The sequence below is a fragment of the Engystomops pustulosus genome, chromosome 11 (assembly GCF_040894005.1).
Source record: "Engystomops pustulosus chromosome 11, aEngPut4.maternal, whole genome shotgun sequence".
NCBI lineage: Eukaryota > Metazoa > Chordata > Amphibia > Anura > Leptodactylidae > Engystomops > Engystomops pustulosus.
In genome coordinates, this window is record NC_092421.1 from 72,432,322 (window position 1) to 72,458,975 (window position 26,654).

At 42.3% G+C, this 26,654-nt stretch overlaps 1 protein-coding gene across 2 annotated transcripts in view; it reads right to left on the reverse strand.

Moving 5' to 3' along the window:
• The window catches only part of LOC140105592 (alpha-2-macroglobulin-like), a 52,058-nt gene that overhangs the window by 1,768 nt on the left and 23,636 nt on the right, over positions 1 to 26,654 (reverse strand). For both annotated transcript variants that reach the window (XM_072129579.1, XM_072129580.1), the window contains exons 17-33: positions 25,276 to 25,369; positions 22,749 to 22,911; positions 21,246 to 21,471; positions 18,871 to 18,997; positions 18,001 to 18,122; positions 16,435 to 16,492; positions 14,584 to 14,667; positions 13,880 to 14,056; positions 13,472 to 13,553; positions 11,745 to 11,901; positions 10,985 to 11,059; positions 10,030 to 10,192; positions 9,584 to 9,789; positions 5,011 to 5,226; positions 3,959 to 4,086; positions 2,692 to 2,782; positions 752 to 820 (exon numbers count right to left, since the gene is read on the reverse strand). In XM_072129579.1, the coding sequence (XP_071985680.1) occupies positions 752 to 820; positions 2,692 to 2,782; positions 3,959 to 4,086; positions 5,011 to 5,226; positions 9,584 to 9,789; positions 10,030 to 10,192; positions 10,985 to 11,059; positions 11,745 to 11,901; positions 13,472 to 13,553; positions 13,880 to 14,056; positions 14,584 to 14,667; positions 16,435 to 16,492; positions 18,001 to 18,122; positions 18,871 to 18,997; positions 21,246 to 21,471; positions 22,749 to 22,911; positions 25,276 to 25,369 (2,238 nt within the window). The remainder of the gene's footprint in view (positions 1 to 751; positions 821 to 2,691; positions 2,783 to 3,958; positions 4,087 to 5,010; positions 5,227 to 9,583; positions 9,790 to 10,029; positions 10,193 to 10,984; positions 11,060 to 11,744; positions 11,902 to 13,471; positions 13,554 to 13,879; positions 14,057 to 14,583; positions 14,668 to 16,434; positions 16,493 to 18,000; positions 18,123 to 18,870; positions 18,998 to 21,245; positions 21,472 to 22,748; positions 22,912 to 25,275; positions 25,370 to 26,654) is intronic.

Below are 26,654 nucleotides of genomic sequence, written 5' to 3' on the forward strand. Positions count from 1 at the left end.
TTTGTATGTGTAATGGATAAAAAAAAATTGTAAATATAAATAAATTAATTAATTAAAAATAATGCTTAGGACTAGCTCACAGGTCAATGTGTAAATCCCCTGTATTAGGTGAGTGCCCAGCAGGGCCGGCGCCAGTGCCCGGTATACACAGGCAAGTACTGGGGCCTAGAGCTGTTGGGGGGCCCACATAAGACATAAACATAAAGAATCCATAGGGAGATCACTGCAAAGGGGCCCACTGAGGCTCTATCACCCAGGAGCCTACTGAAACCTGGAGCCGCCCCTGGTGCACAGTCCCGATGCAAGTAGTACACTCAACCATGCACAAGTATGTAGTATATCTGGTACATGTAGTATATCTGGTATATGTAGTATATCTGGTATATGTAGTATATCTGGTACGTGGTATATCTGGTACGTGGTATATCAGGTATATAGTATATCAGGTATGTAGTATATCAGGTGTGTAGTATATCAGGCGTGCAGTATATCAGGCGTGCAGTATATCAGGTGTGTAGTATATCAGGCGTGCAGTATATCAGGCATGTAGTATATCAGGTGTGTGGTATATCAGGTATGTAGTATATCAGGTATGTAGTATATCACGTGTGCAGTATATCAGGTATGTAGTATATCACGTGTGTAGTATATCACGTGTGTAGTATATCAGGATTGTACAGTAACTATACAATATAATGCACAGTTTTTGGCGGAAATAAGTTTAAAAATTAAAATAATGAAAGATTCTCACCTGGTCCAGGTACAAAGTCACCAGGTCAGTCTGGATGTCACTTCTCTGAATTAACTTTTCCTTCTCCAACTGTGAAGAAAAATTGATGTTACCCCTCACTATGGCAGGAACAGATCCCAAATTTCCAAAATCTATTTATATTGTTTCCTTACTAAGATTCAGCATCACATGTGTACCACAGATTCAGCAGCTTATGTAATACTGAAGTTTACAGTCTATGAGAATGAGGGGGTGACACAAGAGCTTACTGTCTATGAGGATGAGGGGGTGACACAAGAGCTTACAGTCTATGAGGATGAAGGGGTGACACAAGCTTACAGTTTACGAGGATGAGGGGGTGACACAAGAGCTTACAGTCTATGAGGATGAGGGGGTGACACAAGAGCTTACAGTCTATGAGGATGAGGAGGTGACACAAGAGCTTACAGTCTATGAGGATGAGGGGGTGACACAAGAGATTACAGTCTATGAGAATGAAGGGAGGACACAAGAGCTTAAAGTCTATGAGGATGAGGGGTGACACAAGAGCTTACAGTCTATGAGGATGAGGGGGTGACACAAGAGCTTACAGTCTATGAGGATGAGGGGGTGACACAGGAGCTTACAGTCTATGAGGATGAGGGGGGTGACACAAGAGCTTACAGTCTATGAGGATGAGGGGTGACACAAGAGCTTACAGTCTATGAGGATGAGGGGGTGACACAAGAGCTTACAGTCTATGAGGATGAGGGGGTGACACAGGAGCTTACAGTCTATGAGGATGAGGGGGGTGACACAAGAGCTTACAGTCTATGAGGATGAGGGGTGACACAAGAGCTTACAGTCTATGAGGATGAGGGGGTGACACAAGAGCTTACAGTCTATGAGGATGAGGGGGTGACACAAAAACTTACAGTCTATGTGAATTAGGGGAGGACACAAGATATTACAGTCTATGAGAATGAAGGGACGACACAAGAGCTTAAAGTCTATGAGGATGAGGGTCGACACAAGAGCTTATAGTCTATGAGGATGAGAGGGTGACACAAGAGCTTACAGTCTATGAGGAGGAGGGGTGACACAAGAGCTTACAGTCTATAAGGATGAGGGGGTGACACAAGAGCTTACAGTCTATGAGGATGAGGGGGTGACATACGAGGTATAAGAGCTTGTATTATAGTCCAGCCAGTCTTTATAAGGGAACAGTATAAAATAATTTAATAAATAAAACTTCTGCTGTTTGAGCCATTCATCAGCCGCATCTTATATACAAGGTCCATGGTGAAAGTGACTGCAGAGAAGCCTGGGGCTTGGTATCTGGTTATTACTGGATAACCGACGGGACAAAGAATGGATTAGCAGAGTGAGTTGACATTTTAAGCAGTTAGAGAATATAAATTGGCCTGCCTAAAAAGTTGGTTTAAAGAGCAGGTGTGAAACTTTGGAGGTTGGGTATTAGTCCGGTAGTCCGGGGAAGGTCATTCCAAAGAATTGGTGCAGCTTGGGAGAAGTCCTGAAGATGTGCGTGAGAGGTTCGAATTAAGGTAGAGATTAATCTAACATCACTGGCAGATGGAAGAACACAGGTTGGGGTGATAGACTGAGATCAGAGAAGAGAGTAAGGAAGCTGCAGCATTGTGCAGAGCTTTGTGGATGAGGGTTATTATTTAGAACTGAATCGATAGGAGATGGGCAACCAGTGCAGTGGCCGGCACAAACTGGAGGCATCTTAGTAGCGTTTGGTCTGAAAAAAGTCTGACTGCTGCATTGAGAATAGATTGTAGAAGAGACAGTTTAGTGAGACTGATTAGTATGTATAACAGGCGGCATCGTGGGAGATGTGTTATTGGAAGATCTTGATGCCCTGATGCTTGATAAATCTACCCCAATGTTCATACAGAATAAAGTCCACCATACAACACTGTGTCACCACTTTTGAATTTCTCTTTCTTGTAACTTACCTTCCTTACTGTGCTTTTCACTGGAATATAACCAGACAACATCTTAATTTCAATAACGGCCATGTTGGATTTCTCCCGTTTGCCGGTGTAACTGTAAGAACATATATCCATGAAAAATACATTCATGTATTTTTATGTTAACTTCGAGTTAGGCTATATTCACATGAACGTATGGGAAATGTATAAAGGGCCGAAATATATGTGCCGTATATACGTTCCCCATAGACGGCAATGGACGCACGCCGACCCCAATGAACTTATTGGTCACTTTTAGAATTAACCATAGCAAGGGCCAAATTTATAAAGCAGTCTGCGCCAGTATTCTGCACATAAATACATGTATAAACTGGCTGCATGTGTATTGAAGCATGTACGCCAGTATCGTGTCGTGGCAGCACTGTGCACCTGTGAGAGATATATTCCTCTACAGGCGCCATTTTGCACCAAGCGGACGCCATTTCAGTCTTAGCCGGGGTTCATGCTGACCGCTGTCCAGTCATGTCGTGATTCAAACTTTATTTTGTGTGAACTGTTTAGAAATGACTGTGTCTTCGCTATTGCTACTTTATCTTTTCTGCAGCTTCTCTGCTTGAAGGCCATGTTGGGACTTATACAAAGCTAACATAAGGACAATTAGTATTAACATCCTGTTTATATGAGAACAAGGACTCTGGAAGAAACGGCACAAAGTACATCGACATTTTGGAAGAATGTATGTTTTGGAAGGGGATGTTCTGGTATATTCAAGTTGGCCTATAGCAATTCAGTATTTTATCACATTTTCACACCCCTATGCAGAAGATTTTATGTGTTTTATATATGTGGCTGCGCGTTAATAAAGTTTGTGAGTCTGCAGAGACTGGAGTGTCTTGGTTTCTGCTCTCATCCCGGTACCAGGAAGTACATTTTGGCTAAAAGGGTTCATTCGAAAGTCACCTTACAACTGAAGGACGGTTTTGAGTCCGAGATAAAGATCTTTTACACATCTAAAGAGGCGTTCCGCTGTGTATTCGCACCGGTCGCCACAGTTATGTCAGAAGTCCGGCATAATTGTGGTGCACGGCCACTAAACTGAGTGCACCAGAGAAAAACTGATGCACCCATGGAATATGGGAGTCCCACCGGGTTCACCAAATTCATGAATACCGTGCTCAGGTCTTCATGAATCTGACACACTCTGCAAGAAACTGCAAGTAGTGTGTATTAGTAAATGTGGGCCGTAGTGTAAAAAAATACATAATATTTTTTTTTTGCAAAAATGACTCACGCAGCAGTGATGAGAATCTCAAATTTCTTTACAGAATCCTCCACACATTCTTTCCTTGAAGATGGTTTTACGCTTAATGAGAAAGGGGCCTCATCTTTTGGAGGAGGAACATTGTACCTCAATACCGCCTGTGAGATAGAGAAATAAGTTCCCATTACATTTGTACCTCTAGGTCTATAGAGCCATTTATCATATAAAGATATGTATCATATAAAGACAGTTTAGACAGTAGTACTACTTATACTACAGTGAAGAAGACAAACACTGAAGGTACCAAATGCAATTTGTTACAGAATTCTGGTGTAGTTTCTGCCTTGTATTGCTTGCGCCACATGTTTTAAAGGAAATCTACCATTTGCTTTTATACATTGTGAACAAAACATACGTTGAGAATGCTGTAGCTACACAGATGCAGAAACATATCTTGTTTAATGCCTGAACTGAGTGGTTTTGCTCAAAAAACAAATTATAAAATTCAGGCCCTTGGGAAAGCTGGGTGCAGGCTGGCTGCCGTACATAAACACATTACTTCCACGTACGCAGAAGATGCCTGAACTGTCCAGACAGGACTAATCAACCTAATCAATCATACACAGCAGCTGGGGGATGGTGCAGCGATTAATTACTTCTGCCTGTCAAGGACAACACAGTGATGACGTATTCTTGGCTTATGCTGTGCAGGACAAGGCTGGAGCAGTGCATAATTAGGATAAGAGGAGAAGCACCGGGGCAGCCACCGGAGCGACAGAACCTCATTATCATAATTTTATAATTGTTTTTTCAGCAAAACCACTCAGTTCCAGGATTAAACAAGATATGTTTCTGCATCAGTGAAGCTACAGCATTTTTTAAGGTATGTTTGCATAAAAGCAAATGGGAAATTTCCTTACCAATTCTTTCAGACACTTTTAGTTACTTCTGCAACTTGAAAGATAAAGTTGTGTTATACAAGGGAAGGGTGTAGCATTCTATGATGATTGTATGGCCTATGGTGCAATACGGTGGACAGAAATATTTACAACTTTTTGTTCATAACATTTTATTCTACTGACCTGAACAAAGACACAACCTGCTCCTGTTGCTGTCACAGTGTAATCTCCTGGGATTTTGGATAGTGATGCCTTTTGGAGTAGGAGCCGGTTATTCTTGTCCACATGGAACTGCTCATGGAATCCGAACTTGGAACTAACTTTCACAGTCACATCTCCTGTGTCAGAGAATGTCACCTCTGCATACTTGGCCAAAGCCTGGAGAGCCACCACTGTGTCCTTAAGGAGCAAAAAGGAATTGCATTAACCACTAATGTGTTCTTTGTAATTATATAGAGAAGACCCAGGTGCAAATAACCCACAAGTTCATGTCATTTGGTTTTGTGGCATCACCATAATCAGGTTCTCTGAAATTCCATATAAAGAAATATGCATCATGGTGACACACATCAATGTACTTGACCTTTTAGACTGTGATATCAAATCAGGAAATACCAGTTGTCCTTGTAAGCCATTGGGCTGGCCAACAACCACCGTATGGACAGCAGTAGGCTTTATTTTGAACAAAAGAGAACGTCAACAAACCAAAAATTAACATGTGTTCAGAAACTATTCAGCTCCTGGAAATGGTTGCTGCATAGAGGATGGAACATAGAGAAATAGGAGGAGCAACATAGAGGATTTAGTGATAAGAGGAGGATGGAACATAGAAAAGTACAAGAAGCAACATAGAGGATTGAGCGACAAGAGGGGGATGGAACATAAAGAGGTAGGAGGAGCAACATAGAGGATTGAGGGACAAGAGGGGGATGGAACATAGAGAGTTAGGAGGAGCAACATAGAGGATTGAGGGACAAGAGGGGGATGGAACATAGAGAGTTAGGAGGAGCAACATAGAGGATTGAGGGACAAGAGGAGGATGGAACATAGAGAGGTAGGAGGAGCAACATAGAGGATTGAGTGACAAGAGGAGGATGGAACATAGAGAGGTAGGAGGAGCAACATAGAGGATAAAGGGACAAGAGGAGGATGGAACATAGAGAAATAGGAGGTGCAACATAGAGGATTGAGAGACAAGAGGAGGATGGAACATAGAGAGGTAGGAGGAGCAACACAGAGGATTGAGGGACAAGAGGAGGATGGAACATAGAGAGGTAGGAGGAGCAACATAGAGGATTGAGGGACAAGAGGAGGATGGAACATAGAGAGATGGGAGGAGCAACATAGAGGATTGAGCAACAAGAGGAGGATGGAACATAGAGAGGTAGCAGGAGCAACACAGAGGATTGAGCGACAAGAGGAGGATGGAACATAGAGAGTTAGGAGGAGCAACATAGAGGATTAAGGGACAAGAGGAGGATGGAACATAGAGAGGTAGGAGGAGCAACACAGAGTATTGAGCGACAAGAGGAGGATGGAACATAGAGAGTTAGGAGGAGCAACATAGAGGATTAAGGGACAAGAGGAGGATGGAACATAGAGAAATAGGAGGAGCAACATAGAGGATTGAGAGACAAGAGGAGGATGGAACATAGAGAAATAGGAGGAGCAACATAGAGGATTAAGGGACAAGAGGAGGATGGAACATAGAGAGATAGGAGGAGCAACATAGAGGATTGAGCGACAAGAGGAGGATGGAACATAGAGAGGTAGGATGAGCAACATAGAGGATTAAGGGACAAGAGGAGGATGGAACATAGAGAGATAGGAGGAGCAACATAGAGGATTGAGGGACAAGAGGAGGATGGAACATAGAGAGGTAGGAGGAGCAACATAGAGGATTGAGCAACAAGAGGAGGATGGAACATAGAGAGGTAGCAGGAGCAACATAGAGGATTGAGTGACAAGAGGAGGATGGAACATAGAGAGTTAGGAGGAGCAACATAGAGGATTAAGGGACAAGAGGAGGATGGAACATAGAGAGATAGGAGGAGCAACATAGAGGATTGAGCGACAAGAGGAGGATGGAACATAGAGAGGTAGGAGGAGCAACATAGAGGATTAAGGGACAAGAGGAGGATGGAACATAGTTAGGTAGGAGGAGCAACATAGAGGATTGAGCAACAAGAGGAGGATGGAACATAGAGAGGTAGGAGGAGCAACATAGAGGATTGAGCGACAAGAGGAGGATGGAATATAGAGAGGTAGGAGGAGCAACATAGAGGATTGAGTGACAAGAGGAGGATGGAACATAGAAAGGTAGGAGGGGCAACAAAGAGGATTGAGCGACAAGAAGAGGATGGAACATAGAGAGATACGAGAAGCAACAGATGATAGAGCAAAAAGAGGAGGATGGAACATAGAGAGGTAGGAGGAGCAACATAGAGGATTGAGCGACAAGAGGAGGATGGAACATAGAGATGTAGGAGGAGCAATATAAAGGATTGAGCCACAAGAGGAGGATGGAACATACAGAGGTAGGAGGAGCAACATAGAGGATTAAGGGACAAGAGGAGGATGGAACATAGAGAGATAGGAGGAGCAACATAGAGGATTGAGCGACAAGAGGAGGATGGAACATAGAGAGGTAGGAGGAGCAACATAGAGGATTAAGGGACAAGAGGAGGATGGAACATAGTTAGGTAGGAGGAGCAACATAGAGGATTGAGCAACAAGAGGAGGATGGAACATAGAGAGGTAGGAGGAGCAACATAGAGGATTGAGCGACAAGAGGAGGATGGAATATAGAGAGGTAGGAGGAGCAACATAGAGGATTGAGTGACAAGAGGAGGATGGAACATAGAAAGGTAGGAGGGGCAACAAAGAGGATTGAGCGACAAGAAGAGGATGGAACATAGAGAGATACGAGAAGCAACAGATGATAGAGCAAAAAGAGGAGGATGGAACATAGAGAGGTAGGAGGAGCAACATAGAGGATTGAGCGACAAGAGGAGGATGGAACATAGAGATGTAGGAGGAGCAATATAAAGGATTGAGCCACAAGAGGAGGATGGAACATACAGAGGTAGGAGGAGCAACATAGAGGATTGAGCGACAAGAGGAGGATGGAACATAGAGATGTAGGAGGAGCAATATAAAGGATTGAGCCACAAGAGGAGGATGGAACATACAGAGGTAGGAGGAGCAACATAGAGGATTGAGCGACAAGAGGAGGATGGAACATAGAGAAATAAGAGGTGCAACACAGAGGATTGAGCGACAAGAGGAGGATGGAACATAGAGAAATAGGAGGTGCAACATAGAGGATTGAGAGACAAGAGGAGGATGGAACATAGAGAGGTAGGAGGAGCAACATAGATGCTGGTGGTATAGATGGTTGACAAGAAAACCAACATGGGTGTGTAGAAAGATACACTCACCGGCCACTTTATTAGGTACACCTGTCCAACTGTTCGTTAACACTTAATTTCTAATCAGCCAATCACATGGCGGCAACTCAGTGCATTTAGGCATGTAGACATGTTCAAGACAATCTCCTGCAGTTCAAACCGAGCATCAGTATGGGGAAGAAAGGTGATTTGAGGCCTTTGAACGTGGCATGGTTGTTGGTGCCAGAAGGGCTGGTCTGAGTATTTCAGAAACTGCTGATCTACTGGGATTTTCACGCACAACCATCTCTAGGGTTTACAGAGAATGGTCCGAAAAAGAAAAAACATCCAGTGAGCGGCAGTTCTGTGGGCGGAAATGCCTTGTTGATGCCAGAGGTCAGAGGAGAATGGGCAGACTGGTTCGAGCTGATAGAAAGGCAACAGTGACTCAAATCGCCACCCGTTACAACCAAGGTAGGCAGAAGAGCATCTCTGAACGCACAGAACGTTGAACTTTGAGGCAGATGGGCTACAGCAGCAGAAGACCACACCGGGTGCCACTCCTTTCAGCTAAGAACAGGAAACTGAGGCTACAATTTGCACAAGCTCATCGAAATTGGACAGTAGAAGATTGGAAAAGCGTTGCCTCGTCTGATGAGTCTCGATTTCTGCTGCGACATTCGGATGGTAGGGTCAGAATTTGGCGTCAACAACATGAAAGCATGGATCCATCCTGCCTTGTATCAACGGTTCAGGCTGGTGGTGGTGGTGTCATGGTGTGGGGAATATTTTCTTGGCACTCTTTGGTCCCCTTGGTACCAATTGAGCATCATTGCAACGCCACAGACTACCTGAGTATTGTTGCTGACCATGTCCATCTCTTTATGACCACAATGTACCCAACATCTGATGGCACCAGATCTCAATCCAATAGAGCATCTTTGGGATGTGGTGGAACGGGAGATTCGCATCATGGATGTGCAGCCGACAAATCTGCGGCAACTGTGTGATGCCATCATGTCAATATGGAGCAAAATCTGAGGAGCTTCCAGCACCTTGTTGAATCTATGCCACAAAGAATTGAGGCAGTTCTGAAGGCAAAAGGGGGTCCAACCCGTTACTAGCATGGTGTACCTAATAAAGTGGCCGGTGAGTGTATAAGGGGCAACATAAAAAGAGATTGGTCCTTGAGAGATAAGAACGAGTGAAAATAGAGAGAAGTGGGGGCATAGAGATATTAGCAGGAGCAACAAAGGAGATGAGGGAAAGAATATATCAAAGATAAGATTGAAATAAATCATCTTTGGTTGAAAAAAATTGAGATTTTCAATTTAGACAAAATTATGCTGCCCAAATGTGAATGATACCTGAGTAGAAGAGAATCCACCATATGGATTTTGCTGCTTGCTCAACCAGTTCACAATGAGTGAAGCTTTGCCTATATCTGGGTTTGGACCAGACAGAAGAGCCAGGAGCACATAGGAGGTCAACTCCACCTCTGCTGATGGAGCTCGGTACCAGTATGAGTCCTCGGAGGGAGCAGTTGAGTTCCTCTTCCAGTGTAGTTGTCCATCTGCGAAGGACAAAAAGAAGTTGTTAAGCAATGGACTTTCATACAACTAAGTACAGAAGCTGCGAATAATATCAAGAATACTGTATATCAGATGCTACTTATATGTTGTTTATGTTTTTCCTTATTTTATGATGTCTTATATATCAAACAATTAACCGTAAACCGCCAATCCACTTCTGCAGCAGTATATAATACATCCATACTGACTCATTTTCTGCTTGTAGCTCACGATTGTCTCACCTCCTTTTACTGCTTTTCCATCTAATTTATCCAACATATTTTGCCTGAGTTCAGTGTCTCCAGACAATGTGAAGGCGAAGGCCAGCAGAGATTGGGTGTATACGTTACTGACATCCTCAGAGACCTTCCTCAGATAGGACAGAGCATTACTCAACAAGGGATTCTGAAAGGAAATCAAAGTAAGAAAATCTTAATTTTTAATACTACTATATATAGAACAGATGAGACATTGGTCTGTACGAGGTGCATTTACCTGTGGAGTGTCCATGTGGCGAACGTGGCCCTTTTGTGGTGCAGCTGCACTAGTCATCATGCGAAAAAAATTTCTGCACTGAAGGGGGCGCTCCGGTGCTCAGTCAGAGCCACATTTACCATGCAAATTTCGACGGAAGGGTGTTGCAGGCCCCTGGTTAGAGGTGCACCAAAAAAAAATTCTGCACTCTGTGGGAGAATTGCAGGGGACGTCTTATCCATGAAGAATGGGCGCCACAAATCATAAATCTGGCGCCCCCTGCACACTACAAAGGTAACTGCACAAAATGCAGTTTGCACTTATTTTTAGTAAATGTGCCCCAGTGGGGCTCATTTACTAAGGGTCCGAATTGTGCACTTTCGTCGGGTTTCCTGATTATTTCCGATTTCCACCAAAAGCCCCGGGATTTTGGCACACGCGACCGGATTGTGGCGCATCGGCGCTGGCTTTGACGCAACAGAAATCAGGGGGCGTGGCCGTCGGACAACCCGACGAAGCTTAATTATTAATCCTATTTCTTATGACAAACCCAAAATTGTAAAAATCTAATTGTCACAGGGACCAGAAATTAGTTAAACTTACACCTACATTATATTCACAAATTCAACCTAAGAACAAACCTATCTTGTACGTAAGTCGGGGACTGTATGGTAAAATGTGACTAGTGGTGAAATTCTTGTCTGTCAAAACCCTAAAACTTACCTCTAGAGATTCCCCGGCCTCCAAAAGAGCAATAGTTATATAAGCAGAGAGAGAAGTTTCATCCTCTACTCCTCCCTAAAAAGACAAAGTAAAATACAGATTTTAAACATTATAAAAAAGGGGATGTATCATGGATTCTACACATCTATTATTCACTGAAACATATATATGTATATATATACACACATTATTTGTAGCGCCCGGCATAACTGCTCTTACCTATACCGCAATAGAATGTGTTGAAAAAATATTTCATTTGTACCTATTTCTGTCTCTGAGTGTCTCTGACTGTCTCTGTCATTGACTATTTCTGTCTCTGAGTGTCTCTGTCATTGACTGTCTCTGAGTGTCACTGTCTCCGTCTCTGACTGTCTCTGACTGTCTCTGTCTGTCTCTGTCTCTGGGTTTCTCTCTCTGACTCTGGGTTTCTCTCACTGTCTCTGACTCTGGGTTTCGGGTGTCTCCCTGTTTCTCCCTCTGTCTCTGTCTGTCTCTGACCGTCTCTGTATGTGTCTCTGACTGTCACTTTGTCTATGGGGGGATTTATGAGTAGTGTCTGAGAGCAGTAATATTCTAGTTGCCCATGGCAACCTATCAGAGCTCAAGTTTCAATTTCCCACAGCTTTGGGGATTGTAAAAGCGACAGTGCAGATTCCTTTAGTGGACACATATACACACACTCAGCTTTATATATTAGATATATTACATTAGTCAGATGCATAATTTACTATCCACGATGCCGCATGTGTAAGTTGCTTACTTTCATGGCGTTATTGAAAAGTCGCCCCACGCTAAGGAAAGATCCGGTGTCTTGCTGATTGTTCCCTAGCCAGGAGAAGGAGTGGTTCAGGTGACTTTCATCTATGAAGATGTAAGGTCCGGCTTTGCTGAAAGACTTCACTACAAATCCCGTCAACCTGCAGAAACATACGAGAGCTATTCCCAATATCCATACAATAAGAAAACATGGCAACACGTCTAATCAATGGTCTGGTCTCAAGTTTACATTAACAGTATTTAAGGGTCTGGTCTGTTCCATATTAGTTTAGGAGAGACCTCTCCGGACAGTATTACATTATAAAACTATATAGTTAACAGGAGAAGTCATCATAGTGGTTTGGGTGGAATGAAGAAGAAAAGAATGAGTACTACTGTATTTTTTGGACTATAAAAAAATCCTTTGATTTTCTCAGAAATCAAAAGGTGCGCCTCATAGTCCATTGCGCCTTATATATGAACCGTACTTATAGACAACAGCTGCCTTGTACTGTGCACAGGTCTGCCACCTGCTGGTCATTCATCCTTATAATCAGGTGCGCCTTATAATCCAGTGCACCTTATATATGAACCTAGACGTTTAGCTGGCATTTATTGATGGTGCGCCTTATAATCCGGTGCTGCTTATAGTTCGAAAAATATGGTACTCCAATCAGAGAACGTCTTCTGCGTGTCGTTGGATTATGCAAGCACCTATTGGCTCATCCATCGGTTTTAGTAAATACTTGCTTTTTGATTTGATAACTAACCCATATGGACCGGGTCATGTCTTACAAAATTGCTTTAGGTATCCACAGGAGTATTGTCGGGGCTAACCTACATCAATTTGCATATACTGTTTGCATCTTGTTCCTGCTGTAGAAATCTGCAGCAATTCCCACATGTGTCCTCCCGGCTTTGAATTTATAAATAAAGGCTTCCGAGCGTACAGCTAGAGTTTTTTTTTTTTTTAAATCCCATTCGGTGCCCGTTTCTGGATTTTTTTTTACACTTTTTTAATTTCTAGTGTTAAAAACAATTAAAACAAATTGTGAGAAACTTGCAATAAAATAGTTGTGGGGAGACGCGTTTCATACCCGAACCAGGTTAGTCTTGAGTCCATGTTCTTCTGTTCATTTGTTGGGGTTATATAAGGATTTTTGGCACGGGGAATCTGAGTCTCCACGCCCATTTATGATGATATGCAGTATTTCAATTATTTTTACCACATTTTTACCATAATACAGGATATTCTATATTTTATCTACCGGTAATACAAAAACTGCTATCTCAAAGTTTCGCATCAAATTTCATCTTTGCTTCTATGTACAGGCAGTCCCCGGGTTAGGCACAAGATAGATTCAATAGGATTGTTCTTAAGTTGAATTTGTATCTAAGTTGGAACTGTATATATTATAATTGTAGTTCCGGACAAAAAATTTTTTGCCCCAGTGACAATTTGCGTTTCACAATTTTTTGCTGTAATGGGATTTTTGATTATCACTAAATCTTCATTACAGACACCTTACAGCTGATCACTGGTCACTATAGTAACATCCAGAGAGGTCACCAGAGGTCACAGGGGGCAAAGGGCTCCGGCTTTAACTATGGGTCGTCTGTAAATCAGGCGTCCGTAAGTAGGGGACCGCATGTATATATTTTCTCATTGGGAGAATGTTATTTGACACTTTGAATTTATGAAACATTGTTTAAAAGTCTCAAACCACAAACCAGGTGTTTCCGTCTTTGTCTCTCTTTCCGAAAGCGCTGTACGACCCATCATCACGTTTGTACGTAAGCTGCCGCTGATACCCTGCATGATATAATAGATGTGATATATAATAATACATAGAATGCTATGGAGAGATATAACAATTATCACTACAACTAAGTGTCGATAAGTGTTATCAGGATTTATATGTAAACCTATAAAGTGTAGCTAAGAGTAGAAATGCTCAAAACGCGTAGAATTTTTGAAAGGGATCAATGAACTTTTTGCTTTAGAATATGCCCAAGTATAGGATATTTTTTTTTAAATTTTACAGAGGAGGTGCTAAACTTTGTTGCTAAGAGTAAGATAAGAATCCATAAGTGCCTTGATTCACTGCTGGGCAAATAAAATATTATAGAATTTCTCACCGCTTTCCAGGAATTTCTTGGCTTTGCTCTGGATTTCACTATTCAGTTGATGAGTCTTCTCCAAATATTGGAGGATGAAGATATTAGGAGCAAAGAGAACCATGTTCTGTTCGCCACATCCATATGGCATGGCCAGGAGACGGTCAAGGTTCTGCATGGCTGTGCCCATGAGATCTCCTGTAGAGAGAAAATAAAAAGATTTCTACATTAATAGTAATTGATAAATATTAAACTATCATTCTTGTTTGCGTGCAGAAGTTGTCACCCCCAGATACCGGGTCCTGCTCTCATTGAATACTTTTGTATCCAGTCTAGGCAATGCTCTGACGACTAACATGTCTGGTCTCCAAAACAATACAGTGTAGTCAGAGGGGTTTGTGCAGCAATTTATGTAACTACCACACGCCATAAACATACTGGTAGGTTGATTAGGTTGTCAGCTACATTGGGGACAGGGACCGATTTGGCAAAACTCTGTGCAGCGCTGCGTAATCTGTGTGCGCTATATAAATAAAGAATTATTATTATAACGTCATTACAGACACTTTACAGCCTGGGACTATAGTAAAGCATCCAGAGAGCTTCTCCAGAGGTCACAGGGGGCAGAGCGGTCCATCGGTAACTAGGGGTCGCCTGTAAGTCAGGGACCACCTTTATTATTCATGATGACACTAATGGAAGGATTCATACATTATAGGTCTTACCCAGCATTGTAATATGAGCTCTTGCAGAATCCTCCAGAATATTATCTGGAATTTTCAGAGAAATCTCTTCCACTTTAGCTTGTCCTAAAATATAATGGCAACATGGTTTATCATAGAAAAACAAAAATCATATTGAAAGGGATAAGTCTTAGTTGTAAAATTCACTCTATGGAAACAAATGTTCTAAAGATTATTCCAAATTGTGAGCCGGACACTTGAGAGTTACAGATCTAAGGCAAAGGGTGAATCCCAGGAGAAGCACAAGACTGTGCGATGTGCAGCAGCATTCATGTCATTGGCAATGATGTTAGAAAAAAACCATACATCACTAACAGGAAGCAGTTTTTAGCTTTTTGGTTTTACAAATATGGTTCACATGGCATGGCACATGTAGTGTAATGCTATACGTGGCGCGTCTACGTGAAAAAAGACATTCCATGAAAATATTACAATATGATTTATCTTAAATGGTTTGCCCTAGTGAGCAGTGAAGTCACATCCGTGGCTCCTGTGGCCTTGTAGCAGCTCACTCCCATTCCAGTGAATGGACTTGAATTGCAATACCAAGTATAGCCACTATACGACATACTTCAGTCTCTTCACTCTGCAGATGCTGGAATACCCCTTTAAAATGAAACCTACCACCATGGATCTACCTATCAAGGTGCATCTAACTAATGTAAGGATAACCCTTTTTAGGTTAGGGCTAATCCTTTATCCCCCAAAATCTTTTAGAAGGTTTAATGGCCTATATGTGCAAATTTTCTAAAGAGGCTACTGGGGCGTGGAATAGCTGGAGCTGAGGCTATGTCACACGGCTACTCCACGCCTCTGTAGCCTCTTTGATCCTCCTACCAGATATCTTTGGCGCGCAGCTACAGTCGTCCGTGAAGCCGGAGTTCTGTGCATGCGCAATAGGTCCGGCTTTGGAGCCGAGATTACGCAGCCGCTGGCCTGTGTTCTGCGCATGTCCGGCTTCGCGGACGAGTACGCTCAGCACCTTGTAGCGGCACGCTGAAGATATCTGGTAGGATGATCAAAAAGTGTACTGGTGCATGGAGTATCCATGTTGTGTAGCCTCAGCTCCGGCTACTCCACGCCCCAGTAGCCTCTTTAAATTTGCATATCAAGGCCATTAAACTTTCTAAAACATTGTGGGGACTAAAGGATTAGCCCTAAAAGGGGTTATCCTTACATTCGTTAGATGCACCTACCACCGGATCTGCCTTAATAAGTAGATCCGTGGTGGTAGGTTTCCTTTAACCTTAAACTGTTCTGGAGAGACTTTCTTTTCGAAAGAACAGACAAACCTGACATAGTACAGCAGTAGAGACATATGAGACAAAGAAAGGAGAACATTCCCCGATAACTACCCCTGGCCAGTAACACAAAAATCAGCATCTGGCCAAAAACCTTAGTCTACACAAAACCAAACAAATCGCACCCGGAAGGGGTAGGGTAGAGGGCGGAGAGAAAGAAAGGGGGAAGGAGTAACCACTAAAACACCAGCAGGGATTGGGAGTAGACCTATCATTCATCCAAGAGGGAGCGATATTTCTGGGAGGCCTGGATATAGATCCAGAGGGTCTCCCATTCCTTATACCTCCTGGAGGTCAAATCCTCCATCCGTTGGATATCTTCCAGTAATTATACAACTGCATTTTTGTGACACTTAATGACACTTGAATGTGTAAAGAAGGAAAGATATAAAAATAAAAAGTTTGCCAAATTTGTTGTACTCCTTCCTTGCTATAACATGTACAATTTGCAATTGATTGAAAATTTAAACTATAAATCTCTATCACCGATTAGCATCACACGTCCGGCCATATGTAATATTACGTCTCTTACCTCCTTCTTTAATACAGATTAGAGAACTGTGTGATTTCTCCACCAGGACACCTCCAGGCTGAAAAGACCAAAAAAACTATTACATATTTTGGTAAAAGTAATCAAATTTGCAATACAAAGGTTTGGTTTAAAGAGATTTTGCCATTTAAAGAGAATTTCTTATTTGCAGGCTTTTAAGGATGAGCAAATCTATTTGTCAATTTGTAGATTCATATAAATCTGGTGTATTTTCTGAAAACCACAGGGGGGGGGGGTATATATACCAATATCCAGGACAATTAAAGCGAAAAAGATTTGGATGCAAAGATTTGGCACAGCTTCAGGGAAGTAAAGCTATAGTAAAGCTATAGTAAAGCTGCAGTAAAGTTGTAGTAAAGCTATAGTAAAGCTATAGTAAAGCTACAGTAAAGCTATAGTAAAGCTACAGTAAAGTTGTAGTAAAGCTATAGTAAAGCTGCAGTAAAGCTACAGTAAAAATGTAGTAAAGCTACAGTAAAGCTACAGTAAAGCTATAGTAAAGCTACAGTAAAGTTGTAGTAAAGCTACAGTAAAGCTACAGTAAAAATGTAGTAAAGCTGCAGTAAAGCTACAGTAAAGCTACAGTAAAGCTACAGTAAAGCTATAGTAAAGCTACAGTAAAGTTGTAGTAAAGCTATAGTAAAGCTACAGTAAAGTTGTAGTAAAGCTGCAGTAAAGCTACAGTAAAGTTGTAGTAAAGCTACAGTAAAGCTACAGTAAAGTTGTAGTAAAGCTGCAGTAAAGTTGTAGTAAAGCTATAGTAAAGCTATAGTAAAGCTGCAGTAAAGTTGTAGTAAAGCTATAGTAAAGCTACAGTAAAGTTGTAGTAAACCTGCAGTAAAGCTACAGTAAAGCTACAGTAAAGTTGTAGTAAAGCTATAGTAAAGCTACAGTAAAGCTACAGTAAAGTTGTAGTAAAGCTATAGTAAAGCTACAGTAAAGTTGTAGTAAAGCTACAGTAAAGCTACAGTAAAGTTGTAGTAAAGCTACAGTAAAGCTACAGTAAAGTTGTAGTAAAGCTATAGTAAAGCTATAGTAAAGCTGCAGTAAAGTTGTAGTAAAGCTATAGTAAAGCTGCAGGAAAACTATAGTAAAGCTGCAGTAAAGCTACAGTAAAGTTGTAGTAAAGCTATAGTAAAGCTACAGTAAAGCTACAGTAAAGTTGTAGTAAAGCTATAGTAAAGCTATAGTAAAGCTACAGTAAAGTTGTAGTAAAGCTATAGTAAAGCTGCAGTAAAGCTACAGTAAAGCTACAGTAAAGTTGTAGTAAAGCTATAGTAAAGCTGCAGTAAAGCTACAGTAAAGCTACAGTAAAGTTGTAGTAAAGCTATAGCAAAGCTTCGGTAAAGTTATAGTAAAAGTCAAAACATGTTTGCAACACAATCAGCATTTATTCATTTTAGCAAATTCTGAAGTGTATCTTCAAAATTTGCTCAAATATTCTAATGTGCTGGTCTGTTTATATAACAGCTGGCTAAATATTTGTCCCAGTTTGATCTACCAATAGTAGACTTAACCAATTTATTTCAACCCCATTTCTGCACCTACCTGTACCAGTACCGGCTTTATAACGGTGTCAGTGCTGCCTTGTTTGGGAACCACAGGGATCTCATTTCCACAAAATTCCTCTGTGTCTACAGCTTCTGTCCGGACAGTGATATTTACTTCTCCTAGAGGATGTAAACAGAAAACCATCCTGAATGTCACAGGTTAGGTTTTTTTCGAAAGTGATTGCTGATATTGTCAAGAGAAATCCTGGCCACCTAATGGGGCTCATTTACTAAGGTCTTTGTGCCACTTTGCGACGCACTCTAGTTGGACCGTGCGCATTCTTCATAGCTAAAACGGCTTGCACAGTTATTTAAGAAGTGTCTGCGCTGCAATTGTGTTGCACGCGACCCTTATGTGGCGCGGCTGCGTTGGCACAAATTAGGGGGCGTGCTGTTGGGCGGTCCGACTGATTCGGAGCAGACACCATATTTACCTTTCAAATTGTGTTGCACGCCCTATGTTAAAGGTGCACCACAAAAAAGATGGTGAACTCTGTCGGACCTGTGCAGGGAAGCGACACTTTCATGATTTCTGGCGCACGATCTTAGTGAATCGCGGCACGCAGCATTATACAATGCACTTTCTGTGAACTGGAGCGGCATTGTAAGTAACTGTGCCCCAATATCCAATATCCAATCTCCTCAGTGGTCTCACAATCCTAAAGTCTCAGTTTTAACACTGGTCAACACAAGACTAAAGAGAGCGACCCCTCATTATCTGTGTTGATGATGTTACCTAATAATCATGTAACATAGTTAGTGGTCATAAAGTAGCTTTTTGTTTTATTGTTAGCAAAAGTACAAAAAGTTGTATTTAATTTGAAGTGTGTTGGTAAGTTTTATCTCCAAGTCTCAGCTCCCATCATACCCAGTTTGGCGGCTTTCAGGTTCCAGTAGAAGGTTTTGCTCTCATCGGCGCAGATACAGCTGCTGTACTGACAGTGATCACACGGCTGCTCCTCTAACTCCTCCGTGGTCTGCAGGGTGGTCCGTACCTGGAAGTACAGATATGTATACATGTCTGAGGTTTTCTAGCTTCTACAGGTGTCTATTTAAACAGTTGGATTGGGCCCAGCAGAAGACCCTTCAGTGGACCTGCTGTAGTAGGCATCAGGTTCTACAATTTCCAGGAGACATCATCTTTTTGGGTTAGATAAATAATTTACTATTGACAGTTTAAAAATATATATAAAAAATTCAGCTTCAGAAACCTCAGTCCAGCTTTGGTCTCATAATCTTCTAATTTGGCAATTATGGGAAACCATGGAGTCTTAACATAAAAAATAACAGCACGCCCCTTGTATATGATGATCCTGTTGGAGTGCCGCAAAACTTACTTTACATGCCATATGGGAGGTAGTGGACTTCCTTAAAGTTGTCCAAGAGACATGCAAAATATTTGACAAAATGAAGGAGAACTTAATTTTCATCAATGTTAGGCCCCATGCACACTGCCTTTTTGGGGATGCATATACGGGCACAAGTTTGTTGCCCTATAGACAGCCCCATAGACGGCAATAGGCCCCGTGCATGGTACAGTAAGCACAACGAATGCTCAACATACTGGGGCACATTTACTAAGGGTCCGCATAACGCATTTCCGATTTTCCGATTTGTGCCAAATTGCACAGGGGTTTTTGGCGCACGCGATTGGATTGTGGCGCATCGGCGCCAGCTTTCATGCGACACAAATCAGGGGCGTGGCCGTCAGACAACCCGACTGATTCGGACAAACCGTAGAATTTAAAATTCAAATTGTGTCGCGAGACATGAACTCACATAGACCGGGAAGAAGAAGGTGAACTTCAGCGGACCTCATCGGGGAAGCGACACATGTAGGAAATTGGACGCACAATCCTAGTGAATCGCAGCAGCTCCGAATCCTCGTTGGACAACGTACCTCGGGGAACGCGACGGGACGGGTAAGTAAATGTGCCCCACTGTGCCATAGCCGCAAAAAAAATACAGCTTGCTCTATCTTTGGCAATAAGAATGGCCATGTGGCACTATTTTCCATGGAGAGAGGAGGGGTGAGCGTCCTCTCCAATGTGCCTGCCGTATGTCCATACGTGTGTGAAGCCTTAGACTGGGTCACTAGATAGTGGGCTATTCCAAATGAAAAAATTCTTAAACTAAAAATAAATTGAAACATGTTCCATGAAGCTGGGTAAGAAGTAGATCCCTCAAATTTTTCGGGGTAGATTGGGTGCATTGGTCTCACATAGCCATAGACTAAGATCGGCACTGCCAAGTGTAAGATGGGATACTAGGGCAAAAACTTCTAAATGGTCAACAAACACTTGTGAAAAGATAGTTGTGCACAACAATAACAGCAAAATCATATTAAATAAAGGCAAAAACGGCACTAAAACAAAAATATCGACCAATGGGAGAAGTGGATGAAAAATATCCACATCTATTTCATCATATGATGTAGAGGCCCAATGAGGTTTCATCACTGATAACACTTCACACTTCACCTGAAGAGATGTACCCCATTCATTTTTATATGTTTTTTAACAGGAACTTTTCATCAGGAAGGTCATTTTACATGATGGCAAATTCCAAAAGCTTCTGGAATGTTAATTCTAAAAAAAAATGTCTTCGTCGTGCATCTGAATAATTCCACAGATTTTTAATTGTTTCAGAAGTGTGCGGTGAGTCCTAGGGGGGGAATGGGGCAGTTCCAGTGGCACAAGTCATCTTCTCCTCAATGCTTCCTCCTCACTCATTGCCCTTCCCCTCCCTCGTCCTCTCCCCTCCTCCCTCCCCCAACTTATGTGCGCTCACTTCTACAAGCAATTCTCATTTGAACTAGCCCTCACCCACCCCTGGGACTCACCACACTCAGCAGGGAGCCAGGTAATGTTGAAGAAACTATTGAAAAGCAGTGAAATTATTCAGATGCTCCACAAAAGCATTTTTGAAATCAAAAATTTGAGGCTATTGGAACCTGCCATCATGTAGAAATGACCTTCCTGATGACAGGTTTCCTTTAAGAGTTTTTATCACTGTCTTCTTCAGGTATTATTGTTGTGCTTTTTTTGCTCTTGTACAATAAAACTATTTACTGGTTTGACTATTTAGTTTGTGCCCTACGATCTCTGTATGTGTGTCGCTTTAGCAATTTTGAAAATTATGTAAATTTTATACGACTTTATAAATAGATGAGTCGTTGGCAAGATTAACCATTGTACTTTATCACAGGTGATATAATACTTGATATAATCTTGTTTTTTTTACCTTGATACATTGTTTCAGGTAGTTAAAGACGGAGGCTTTGAGGGTAAATGTCTCTCCTCTGACCACAGAATACGGGAGGGTAAGATCCACAAAGAACGGCTGGAAAACTCTTAGGGACGAGGATGGAGACATCCCGAATCCACTGGGTCCCATACATACGGCTCCTGCAGTCCAGTCAGTGATTGTATCCGGAGCCTTATGATGGATTTCAGCCGTGCCAGAATCTCTAGATAAAACAAGAAAATAGACTTCTTATCCTGTAATATTTCACTAATTTAAAGGTTTTTCTTGCCAAAAAACCAATAACACAACTTCCTGATCTGTAGAGATGTGATTACTAGACCAGCAATGTTGAGCGGGTATGCAGAGGGGGTACACGGGGCTTTTTGGGCAGGATAGTGAAGTCTTGTATATAACATATTGTAGTTCACCAATAATGCAGATGCCAGTAATATTTCCTACAGTTTACACCCAGGGAAGGCGATAATTTATCTCACTGTATGTAGGAAATATATTTTCTACTGTCCCATTATTTAATCCTCTAAGATAGTACCGGTACATCATTTTCATGTGTATCAGCCCAATTTAAGCCAGCGGGCCCTACAGGTATGTATATTTACTGTATACATTAGTTGCTTCTCCAAGAGGAACTTTAAAGGGATTGTCCACTTTCAGAAAATAATTGAAATTGTTTGTGTAAAGAAAAGTTATACAATTTTCCAATAACATTTCTGTATTAATTTCTCAGGGTTTTTTTTTTTAGATCTCTGCTTGTTGTCATTTAACAGGAAGCTTTATTGTTACTTCCTGTGGAAAAAAACTGGTCCTTGGTAATGTGATGATATACAGGTACACGGCTCGTTATATCCCTGGTCATGTGATGTCACACAGGTGCACGGCTTGTTATATTCCTGGTCATGTGATGTCACACAGGTGCACGGCTTGTTATAATCCTGGTCATGTGATGTCACACAGGTGCACGGGTCGTTATATGCCTGCTGGTTGGAAGCTCCCCAAACAGGGGCAGGGATCTGACAGTCCGTGGACCGGGACATCGGCAGAGACGGAGGAGGTGAGTACATGTTTATTATTTTTTTTAAAAACCCCGTCCCAGCCCGGCTCCTAATTTTTGGAACTCTTGGACAACCCTTTAAAGTGAACAAGACTAAGCTACATTACCGGTTACATCTTGTGATTTACCGAGGTAGTAGAAGAAATAGCGGCACTCCGGAGTGCCGCTATTTCTTCTACTACCTGCTGTCAATTGGGTCTTGGGTCAGACCAACGTAGCAGGCACCCATACGGATTGAATCCCCTTTCTCTTCTCACTGTGCTGCCTTCCTGTTTTTTGTTTGTGATTTTCCGAGATGCTGTTTTTGAAAGGAAAGTGTGATGCTAATGTAATGCTGGACAAATTGCAGTACACAGACTGAGAAAAGATTGGATTGGTTTTCCTTTACTTGAGGTTTTTAATATTTTTAGAACGTTTAATATTTAACTTACCCAAGAGGAACAAGTTCCCAAATCCAGGTCTCTGGGAAATACGTTCTTACTTTTTCACTTTTCATTTCTTTTGGCTTTAGTGGGTACCCTTCAGGTTCTATAGCTGTTCTTGCAACATTAGATGCACCTCCTGGCCCAGGATGGCCCCTATTAAAACTCTCCTCTTAAAATATAGAAATAGAAAAATTAGGTTATAAAAATCACTTTACATTCTACGTAACAATATACCGGTATATGCCAATATCTGATGCTAAATGATATATCTGCTGCACTGTAAGACTGTCTAGTTCTACTTTGCATCTTCTATAGATTATCTTAAATTATACCAAAAACTGTGCCAAAATCCTGGTGTATTAGCATAATCTAAAAAGTTAGCAAAGTCTAAAAACTGTCTTAAACCCTTCATACTTGTGGTGCAGTCAATTTTTTGGTACAACGTATGACATAATGTCAGAAACAAATTGATGAATCTGCCTCTGGATGTGCAGCACTGAGGAGTACCAGGGGCAAACCTGTCATTAGGCAAATTGAGCCTCTTGCCTCAGGTGGCATGTGCAAGAATTTGGGACAAAGTTAGGTCAGACGCAAGTTCCAGTTGGATTGCAATAGTGTCAAGGTGCTGGTTGATCAGGGGCACGGGAAAGATAGAAACACTAAACAATAGAGACCTCAACACCTGGTTTGGAATAAATATAATTTTATCTTACACACTTTGGTCCAAATTTACTGGCCCTTATGCCAGTTTTCTGTTGGACTTTGTACGTTCTTTTCAGTGCAAAATGCATGTGTGGCGGCTAAACTATTCTTCATGCAACACAAATTTCTGCACTGAAGGGGGCGTTCTGGTGCCCAGTCAGACGTTGCGACAGATTTATCAAGTCTGACAGAGTTGTGTTGCACGCCCCATGTTTAAAGTGCACCAAAAAAAGTGCTGAACTCTGTTGGGGCAGTGCAGGGGGCGCCAGATTCATGAAGAATGTGCACCAGAAATCCTGAATCTGGTGCTCCCTGTACACTACACAGGACACAGCACATAGTACACACTGCACTGTTTTAGTAAATGTGGGCCATTATGGTGATTCCATGAGACGACATGCCACCATACACCAGGGCCATATGTATCACTTGTTTTTCTTTATAGCAACTTTTTAATTAGTCGGAGTAATTTTGCACCAGTTTTCTGCCTAAACACCAAACTAGCATGCATCAAAAATAACCATGTCTCGCTCATTTATTCTATCAATCAAGATGTTCTGTTGCGCCTCATAATGATTCATCATTAGTGGCTTTCTCATTTAGGTGCAAGAACACTCCAGCCCGAAGGTGACGTAGACGAAGCGAAGAACAGAACAGTGTTTCCCCTGTATATCACACCTGCGGAGCTCAGCCAGTGTTTACACTACATGCAGCCTCTGTTTATAGTTCAGGAGCTTCTATTTACAAATATTTTGCAAAAGCAGCAGCTCAGAGAAGGCTAGAAGAGAAGTGAGTGGGAGTTGCAGACAGTACAGAGAAGTGTCCTGTGTAGCAGGATAGAAGAGAAGCAAGTGGGGCTGCAGACAAGACAGAGAAGTGTCCTATGTAGCAGGATAGAAGAGACGTGAGTGGCAGCTGCAGACAGTATGGAGAAGTGTCCTGTGTAGCAGGATAGAAGAGAAGTGAGTGGGAGCTGCAGACAGGCAGAGAAGTGTCCCCGTGTAGTAGGATAGAAGAGAAGTGAGTGGGAGCTGCAGACAGGACAGAGAAGTGTCCTATGTAGCAGGATAAAAGAAATGTGAGTGGGAGCTGCAGACAGTACGGAGAAGTGTCCTGTGTAGCAGGATAGAAAAGAAGTGAGTGGGAGCTGCAGACAGGACAGAGAAGTGTCCCCCGTGTAGCAGGATAGAAGAGTAGTGAGTGGGAGCTGCAGACAAAACAGAGAAGTGTCCACCGTGTAGCAGCATAGAAGAGAAGTGAGTGGGAGCTGCAGACAGGACAGAGAAGTGTCCCCCGTGTAACAGGATAGAAGAGTAGTGAGTGGGAGTTGCAGACAGTACAGAGAAGTGTCCACTGTGTAGCAGGATAGAAGAGAAGTGAGTGGGAGCTGCAGACAGGACAGAGAAGTGTCCTTAGGAGGATACTGGACAGAATTACAGGGGTTCAGCAGGAGATCAGCACTTGGGGATGCCCTCCAGGAGAAGCCCCTGCTGAGGAGATCACTGGGTGCTAGGTGTCACACACTTGGGATCTGCTGTGGGGGTCATTCTCATACTGGGGTGTGGGAGAGAAGCAGAGAGGAGCTTGTAGGCGGATCACATGTAAGAGCCCGAATCTAACATTGTGCCTAAACTGCGTCTAAAGTAAGGTAAAGTGCAAAATCATCCTGAGACTCATCCTGAGACTCACAAGTGATTATTAAAAGGCAGAATTCAGACACAACAATGCCCCTCATTATGGCGCAAAAACAGAACTAGTGCCCCACAACTGTGATGTATCTGGACGATTATATACATTCATGCATATGATATAGTTACTATTTTTAACTTACCAGAAGGTTCGGCAAATCCCAATTCAACATCAAATTCAGCACATCTCCGAGGCTTCTTAATATCTGCACTTGTTATTACTTTTAAGCGCAGGCCCTATGAAGAAATGCAAAGTAAATGAATATTGTATACACCTGATTTATTTGGGTTAAGCTTATAAAATACTGCTTTATAATTACAGGCGGTCCCCTACTTAAGGACACCCGACTTACAGACAACCCATAGTTACAGACGGACCCCTCTGCCCCATGTGACCTCTGGTGAAGCTCTCTGGATGCTTTACTATAGTCCCAGGCAGCAATGATCAGCTGTAAGATGTCTGTAATGAAGCTTTATTGATAATTCTTGGTCCAATTACACCAAAAATTTTGAAACTCCAATTGTCACTGGGGCAAAAGAAAAAAAATTGTCTAGAACTTCCATTATAAAATATACAGTTTCGACTTACATACAAATTCAACTTAAGAACAAACCTCCAGACCCTATCTTGTATGTAACCCGGGGACTGCCTGTACATTGTTTGCAATGAGGAATCCATCATGGATAAGACAGAAGCGACGTTTTACATTTGAAAGCCTAGTGGGCTGCCGGCTTTATCAATGCATAGATAGACATATAGATAGAAAGATATGAGATCGGTATATTAATATATAGTAGCTGGATAGAGATAAAGTGATGGGAGATGGAAAGATAGATAGATGCATAGGATATGGAAATATAGCTGAGATAGGTTTGGGGAGCAGGAAACTCACTGGGGGAGATTGGCTTCTCCGACAGTTTTCTGTTTAAATCTCCCTCTCAGCAGTTTCGGGCTTTCACTATTGGCGCGTCGGGACGGAGACCGGTTGGGGAAACTATAGTAGAAAACTCCAGCAGTTCTGATCTGGTCTACAGGTCGGAACTGGCTGAGTTTGCACCCATATTCACTACTAGCCCGGAGTAGGACCACCAGTGGGGGGGGGGGGGGGGAATTTTAAGACTGGCATTCTAAACGCCAGTCTTAATGAATTCCCCCCATTGTGTTGGCGCTCCTCTTCTAAACAGGAAATGCACCGCCATTCTGCAGGGCCCCTACTCACTCCCCATCTACTAGATGCCCTCTGATCTCCCTCTGCAAATGGTGCATGAGGAGCCTGCACCCGGGCAGAGAGGTGAGTTTTCTGCTCATCGGGCCCCTCAGTCACACTTTACCCCCCCCCCCCCATGATGGTGGCTGTGTTCTTAACCCAAAAAGCTCTATTTTCTTACCTTCTCATACTCATAGTGGGACATTTATCGGGGAGTGTATGTCAGTTTTCTGTACACGATTATTTCCTGCCTTAAGCCCCTCCATGCCAAGTGGGCATAGAGGTGTATGAGGGAGTGGGATGTGCCCAGTGGC